This window comes from Larimichthys crocea, chromosome X (genome assembly GCF_000972845.2).
Source record: "Larimichthys crocea isolate SSNF chromosome X, L_crocea_2.0, whole genome shotgun sequence".
NCBI classification, from domain to species: domain Eukaryota; kingdom Metazoa; phylum Chordata; class Actinopteri; family Sciaenidae; genus Larimichthys; species Larimichthys crocea.
In genome coordinates this window covers 918,625-926,771 of record NC_040020.1, presented here as the reverse complement: position 1 = coordinate 926,771, position 8,147 = coordinate 918,625, and the positions used below count along the sequence as shown (strand labels likewise).

The following is an 8,147-nucleotide window of genomic DNA, read 5'->3' as shown; positions in this document are numbered from 1 at the left end:
ACAGACAGACCGGACAAGATGTTAATGAATGTTCATGAAAAGCAAATCATCTTCATCACAGACACGAAAGCTGATTCAAACAAAAAGTAACGACACGTTTACGGTGTGAACAATCTGAGCTGCCAGACAGTGTCGTTCCCAAAGCGGGAGCTGTGTCACCAACAGTCAACAAATCATCTGAGTGAATAAAGAAATGTCCCTTCACCGAGAGAGGCAGCGGAGTTCAGACTGTAGACCTGTGGAGGAGCAGCCGTCCATGCGTGTGTAGACTTGGTCGTCCGGACGTCCTGAAGGATCCGTATCTACCACCTGGTGGACACTGGGTTCTGCAGACACTGCAAGCACCAATCAGACTTGGGACCCAGCAACGAGTCCTGCTTCATCAGAGACCACTCCTGTCCCCAGTGTGGATAAAGATCCAGCCCACGTGGACCTGCGCAACGATAGAACCACACTCAGCACCAACGCCTACTCACCCATGGGCTCCCCAAAGTAAGAACTCGTCGCATTCACCTTATACAACAGCAGCGTTCGATACCTCCTGGCCTTTTACTCATCACTCTTTCCTCCCTCTACATTTCTTTCAGAGATCTTCAATAACTCTTTAACCGTCAATTGCTAGTTTCCAACCAATACTATACTGTTATGACATAAGTAAAGTCCATGAGCTTCATGAAACAAGCTGAACGGCTGCTCAGAGTGCGCAGTTAGTTTGTGAGTTTTTCAGGCTGAGCATGTGGATCATCTTTTCATCTGTCCTCTGAATTATCTTGTGCGGACGCGAGAACTCGACGGAGTAGAAACCTGATCTGGTCTCCTGTCCCACCAGTGGCGCTGCGATCCAGGACAGGAAAACATTCAGCTATGGGGGTTTGGGGTGTGGGAGTCGTGTAGTCTGGAGGATGTGCAACAGGAACTGGACTTTCCTAAACATAGGTTACGTCTCTATAAAGTTAAGAAAGGTGTGGTTGATTGTGGGGGGTCGCTTGTGATTGCGAAATATTCAGCTGATTGTCACATGGATCTTTGTTTAGTCGCAAACTTGTTTTTTCTCTGTATTATAAGTGATGTGGTGTCTGCAGGAGGTTTTAATGCTACATAAGACAGTCCCTGAAAGGACTCAGATGGTGAACGGTGACTGAAAGGACGTGATGAAAACAGGAAGGTGGAACCGCTCCTCAACAGATCTACACTGAGCTCTACATAACTAGAGGAGACAGAAGGGAAGATCATACCCACAGAGGTGAGGCAGCTTGAGACAGCTTCCAGAGAAGGAGACCCCCATGACAGCTCCCCATCAAATGCCACGACAGCTTAAAGCTCTTATACCTTCCGGAGCTCAATACTCGACCTCTAGTAGTCGCTCTGACCAACGGGTTCGCTGCGTTGGAAAAACCTTCTCATGCTGAAGTTCACTCTGGACTGGGCAGAAGGGCTCGGAGAACCAGAGAGTCATTTGGTGGTTCGGCTTCTCGTTCAGAGGAGCTGAACTTGATCAAAGATGAGCGGTTCAGTCTTCCTCACGCTGCGCCCAGTTTTTCCCATCCAACATTACAGAAGGTCACAGCAGAGAGCTGCTTCATGTAACTCGCTCATCTTGGACGGCCTGATGAAAGCAGACTTGCACTGGATTTCAGACAACAAAGGCTTCGTTCGGATGTCACACAGGAGTCATCAGTCGCGTGCTGTTGACAAGCCTCATCAAGGGGAAATCTGCTTTCCCTCGCTCTCATCTGGTTCATTCCAGACCTGCAGCGAGCCAAATCAGAAGCCTCCTTCATGTGTTGACAGGTAACAGAAGTACGAGGCTTCACTGACGCTCAAAGGGGAGGATACTTCAGGAGGGAAGAGTCAGTGATGAAGGATCTTTCCCCACAAGAATCATCTCACACATCAAGGACCTCCAGGGCCTCTAACATCATGTGTCTGATCCCAGTCTTCTGCTGGATCACTGCGACAGTTCTGGACCACTTTTTAATACCCCAGACCATAGCGGAGAGCTGCCCAAGACCCTACTGAACTGTACGTTCACGACTTCTCTGGTTCAGACACAAAGAGTAAGAAGAAAAGTACGTGAAGGACATGAGACGAGTACAACAAGGAGCGGACGGAGGGCTGACAGTGAAAGTTCTTCATGAAGCTGGGGAGGCTGGTCGTTGAACCTCTTTAGAACTATTAGTTTTTATAGACAGTGCAGTGTGAGATGTTAATCAAAGGTTTCAGATTTGATGAAACAAAGTTGAGTTGAACTTGAATTCAGGACTTTTATTTGTAATTTTTACCTTTTCTAATTACAATTAAAACAGCCGCAAATGTTATTTATAATATCAGGAAGTTGAATTTATTTATTTATATTTATATATTTATAAAATGTTTGATTTGTGTGATTACAATTATGAATTTATTCACTTGTTTCTTGTCTGTTTGTTCAAGTTTTAAGAATTCATTCAGTGTTTCACATTTCTGCTGTTCATGCGACAGACAGGTACAGACAGACAGGTACAGACAGACAGGTACAGACAGACAGGTACAGACAGACAGACGATATAAAAGTAAGCGGGGCTGACACGCTGATGTAGTTTGAGTGGAGGGACTCACACACAGTGTCTCACACACACACACAGTGTCTCACACACACACACAGTGTCACACACACACACACACACACACACACACACACACACACACACACACACACACACTCCACGCGTGCAGCCTGGAAACCGACCAAACTTCAGACTTCAGCTCAAAACAACCTGAACTTTAAATTCCTCTCGGTCCACATGGAGCGTGTTTGGAGCATGAACCGTTTCCAGTCGGGCTGCAGTGACTAAAACCACAAACACAACGTGATCCGGATCCGAGGCAGCTGCAACTTTTTGTTTAGATTTTTCATCTTGCTGGAAACTTTCAGCCTGCGGGGACAAACAGCAGAGGACATGCCGGAGTTTGTGGCTTTGTTGGCCGCATTTGCAATGCTCTCTGTCGGGTTAAGGAGCTCCGTGGTCGCGGTGGTGGAGAGGACGGCGGCGGCTGCGGTGAACAGCTCCGCGGTGGCCAGAGTGGAGAGCTCCGAGGAAAGGGACCGAGAAGCGGGGCGAGCTGGCTGCCCTAGCCGCTGCCGGTGCGAGGTGGACGGGCTGCTGCACCGGGTGGACTGCTCAGACCTGGGGCTCCGGGAGATACCGAGCAACCTGAGCGTGTTTACATCTTACCTGTAAGTCAACACGCAGGGTTCATTATTATTATTATTGTTATTATTATTATTATTATTATTATTATTATTATTATCAGTAGTAGTATTTACCAACCTGTTGCTCTTACTTTGCACATAGTAAATAAACAGCAGCTCACATTGTGTGTGCGCGTGCGTGCGTGAGCGCGTGCACGGGACTCGTGAGAAGCGGAGCACCTGTCTGTGCTTCTGTTTATCTGTCACGCGCGCCCCTGAGACGCGCGCGCACGTCATGTTGTTCATATGGTGGTTAAGGCGGTCTGAAGAGATTAAGTTCTACTCTCTGGTGCCAGTGATTCAGACAGAAAGGGGCTGGAAGTAAGAAAAGAGCCATGAAACCTTTGAGGAGCATTACTACTAGTATTACTTCTCAGTTCCAGGGGTTCTTGATTTAAAAGTTAGTTTGGGAATGTCAGCAGGTTCTTAGAGCTAAAGCTTAAAGTTCTTCAGAAGGTTCCGAGTGTTCTTCAAGAGGTTTTCGTGGGTACAGGAGGCTCAGCTGGTACAGAAGATGGAAAACCTATAAAAAAGGAATTTAGAGGTTTTAAAACATCTTTAGAAATATTCGTAGGTTCTTCATGAAGTTCCTGGAGCACTCAAAGAGGTTCCAGTGGGTCTTGAGAAGGTTTTAGTGGTTATTAAGCATTCTCCACAGAGGAGGCTCAACTACTTAACGAGATTCCTGGAGGCTTTGAAAGATTTTCAAAAGGTTTGAATGTTTCTATATGGAGGTCAGAGGTTTGTCAAGAAGTTCCTGGAGCACTCTAAGAGGTTCCAGTGGTTCTTGAGAAGGTTTCAGGTGCCATTGTTTTGTCAAGATGTTCCACAGAGAAGGCTTAAGATTCCTGGAGGTTTTAAAGGTTTGAATATTTCTTTTAGGTTGAGATAGCCTCCAGTGCCACGGTGACCCTGATGAGGATAAGCAGTTTCAGATAATGGATGGATGGATGGTTTCTAGGTTTGTTCTTTGAGTCGAAGAGTTGAAGGTTTTAGATGTCCTTGAGGAGGTTTTAGTGGTTCTTAAGCATTTTCCACAGAGGAGGCTCGACTACTTGAAGAGATTTATGTAGTTTTTGAAGGATTTTAAACATTTCTTGAACATTTCTATAGGGAGGTCTGTAGGTTCTTCAAGAGGTTCCTGGAGAACTCAAAGAGTTTCCAGTGGTTCTTGAGAATGTTTTGGTGTCCTCCTTGAAGAAGAGTGGTTCTTAAAGAGCCTCCTGGAAGTTTTTAAAGGGTTTAAATATTTCTTTAGGGAGCTGTGTAGGTTCGGTGAAGTCTTTGGATCATAATATAAGAGAAAATAATGAATTCCGTTCTACTTTATTCATCTGTGTGGCTCGTCAGGCTTTGGGGTCCCAAACACAAGAAGTGTCAGTGAAGTTTCAGTGTTTCTATTTGAGTGTAAACTCCTGTTAAAGCGAAACACTAAAACTAATTCAAATCCATTTTACCTCACAGCAGGTGATCGGCCTCGATACCAGACATGTTTCAGCTCTGGCAAAACCATTACATCACTGTGTGTGTGTGTGTGTGTGTGTGTGTGTGTGTGTGTGTGTGTGTGTGTGTGTGTGTGGGGAAGGAAAACCTGCCCGTCTTGGCTGTGGTCTAAAAGCAGCACAATGTCCAGGATTTAAATTTCACTCTCATTAAAGAAAACCTTCTTCTATTCAGAAAAGCTCAGTGTGTGTGTGTGTGTGTGTGTGTGTGTGTGTGAATGAAAGCACTTTCCTTACAGTTTGTCTAAGACAGGCAGATGGACACACACACACAAACACACACACACACACACACAGAAAGGAGGAACAACACTGATCATGTGATCCAGCTGCAGAAGAACAGGGCAGGAACCTGAAACAGAAAGTGTTTCATTTTGTTCAGTCTCCATTTAGAGTGACGGAGCAGACGGAGGAAAACAAAACATCGAGGAGGTTCAGTGTGTTTGTGAGTTTTGGAAGGATGCCGTCAGGATTCAGATCCTTTACTACAGTAAAAGTACTAATACCACACTGTACAAATAAAACCCGGACGTAGTCTCCGTGACGTCCTGGAGACTACGTCCAGGTCCGGGGGGGGGCTATGAGGTCTTGGCCCGGCCCCTCTGTCAAATTTTAGACCCCAATGTGGCCCGCAAGTCCAAAAGTTTGCCCACCCCTGGTCTAATCTCCGTGACGCTTCCCGCAGACTGTCTAAAACCTGGACGTAGTCTCCGTGACGCTTCCCGCAGACTGTCTAAAACCTGGACGTAGTCTCCGTGACGTCCCCGCAGACTGTCTAAAACCTGGACGTAGTCTCCGTGACGTCCCCGCAGAGTGTCTAAAACCTGGACGTAGTCTCCGTGACGTCCCCGGCAGACTGTCTAAAACCTGGACGTAGTCTCCGTGACGTCCCCGCAGACTGTCTAAAACCTGGACGTAGTCTCCGTGACATCCCCGCAGACTGTCTAAAACCTGACGTAGTCTCTGTGACGTCCCCGCAGACTGTCTAAAACCTGACGTAGTTCTGTTGTGCCAGAACAGGAGCTGTGTGTGTGTGTGTGTGTGTGTGTGTGTGTGTGTGTGTGTGTGTGTGTGTGTGTGGCATCCAGCAGCACCTCTTGACAACAAAAGCTTTCTCGCACTCAGACACCAGCAGTCCAAACATCCTGCACAGGTAGACGGATCACCTGTCTTCCTGTGAGGTCACGAAGGAGGTCAGGAAGACAATACAGGGTTCACCTGTCTGCAGGTAAACGTAAAACAAACAAAAGTTACTGGAGGTGATGAAACAGATCAGATCAGGACGCTACAATATGGCTGCCAAAGAGGGCGGGGCTTATTAAATGGTTCACATGTACATCAGCTCGTTCATCACAGCGGAGCTAAATACATTCCTGTTGCTCTTGCTGTCAATCAGAGGCAGAATGGAGACTTACAGGCCCATTCAGGCTTCAGACAGGTCTGCTTAGGCATGCAGCTAGTGTCCACACACACACACACACACACACACACACACACAAAGGCATTGACAGATGGCAGCATTCAGACTGACGGTGGTCAAACAGACAGAAGGAGGCTGTGAACTGACTCCTGATGTCCGTCTGTCTGTCTCCGATCAGTTACTGTTTCGTCTTCGTTCTCACAGAAAGAAGAAAAATTCACTTCAGTCAGCTCAGTGTGTTTTTATTACTCGTGGTGACACACACAGTATAATTACTGCTTTCAAAATCTTATTAAAAGTGCTGACCTCTGTTGATCAGGTGACCCACACTGACCTGTGATCAGCTGAACGGTGTCTCTGTCATTCGTACGTCTGTCTCACACTATTTAACTTTGGGCTCGGGTCGGGAGAAGTACTAACGCTTTACGGCACTAGTCACACAGCAGCAACTATTTCATGATTCTGGTGAAACTGGATCATTTTTATGGAGGAAATGTTTCTGGTTTTCCCTCTGATGTCCTCCGGCTGCTCCGCCTCAACTCTCTGTGATTTACAGAGTTTATGTGGACAGTGAAGTAAAACTGCTGACCGCTGTAGCTGCTGTGTTGCCAGTGCGTAGCTAGACGAACGTGTTTGTACCAACAGGCGTTATGGACGACCAGGAGAGAAGAGAGGAGGTAACCAGGCTCAGCAGCTTCTATGGACATGATGGCAGAGGAGAAGAGTGAAGAGACGCTGACGGAGGAAGCTAAGAAGAGAAAAGAGGAGAGGAGCGAGCAAGAAGCCCGGACAGAGTAAATGTGGGACTGACTTTTAGTGGTTGGTGAGGCTTGGTGAAATAAAAGGCCTGAAAGACAGACGCCGAGCTGGCTTCATGGGCTGTACTGAACGCTACCGTTACGAAATTAGCGCAACCGCCAGAAAGTTCATAGAGTTCTGTTTTCTCGGTATGTTGAGTCCTGTCGAGGTCCCGTGTGGGCCTTGAGGTCCTCAGCAGTATTAGTTTGTTTGTCTTTGGTTGGGACAACGTAGGTGCCAGTCTATCCCACTGTGGTGTCCAGGGTCACAGAGACCTGTTGCTGCCTTCATAAGACATATAGAAGGGTACGCACCACGTCCAGTTTTAGACTCTGGGGGACGTCACGAGGACTACGTCCAGGTTTTAGACAGTCTGCGAGGACGTCACAGAGAATACGTCCAGGTTTTAGACAGTCTGCGTGGACGTCACAGAGGACTACGTCCAGGTTTAGACAGTCTGCGCGGGGGACGTCACAGAGACTACGTCCAGGTTTTAGACAGTCTGCGGGGACGTCACAGAGACTACGTCCAGGTTTTAGACAGTCGCGGGGACGTCCACAGGACTACGTCCAGGTTTTAGACAGTCTGCGGGGACGTCACGAGACTACGTCCAGGTTTTAGACAGTCTGCGGGGACGTCACAGAGATACGTCCAGGTTTTAGCAGTCTGCGGGGGACGTCACGAGACTACGTCCAGGTTTTAGACAGTCTGGGGGAGTCCACGAGAGACTACGTCCAGGTTTTTAGACAGTCTGCGGGGACGTCACAGGACTACGTCCAGGTTTTAGACACTCGTGGGGACGTCACCGAGACTACGTCCAGGTTTTAGACAGTCTGCGTGGACGTCACGGAGACTACGTCCAGGTTTTAGACAGTCTCGAGGGACGTCACAGAGACTTACGTCCAGGTTTTAGACAGTCTGCGGGGACGTCACGGAGACTACGTCCAGGTTTTAGACAGTCTGCGGGGACGTCACGGAGACTATGTCCAGGTTTTAGACTCACACCACACGGCTACATATTCACCTGAGGTCAGGTTTAGTTGTGCCTGGCTCACATCAGTTGTGTGTGTGTGTGTGTGTCTCCCTGACGTTCTTCTTTATCTGACCTCGTCTGTTTCGTCTGTTTTCTGTCTTTGTGTGTCTGATGACTATCAGCAGGTAACGTCTCTCCACTCAGGAGGCCTCGAGTCTGAAA

General features: G+C 47.7%; 1 protein-coding gene across 1 annotated transcript in view; it reads left to right on the top strand.

The window, feature by feature from the left end:
- The first annotated feature begins 2,506 nt into the window (after window positions 1-2,506).
- The window catches only part of LOC113746510 (leucine-rich repeat-containing G-protein coupled receptor 5-like), a 19,387-nt gene continuing 13,746 nt past the window's right edge, over window positions 2,507-8,147 (top strand). Inside the window, exon 1 of the mRNA XM_027282476.1 lies at window positions 2,507-3,217. Within this exon, the coding sequence (XP_027138277.1) occupies window positions 2,940-3,217 (278 nt within the window). The 5' untranslated portion in view covers window positions 2,507-2,939. The remainder of the gene's footprint in view (window positions 3,218-8,147) is intronic.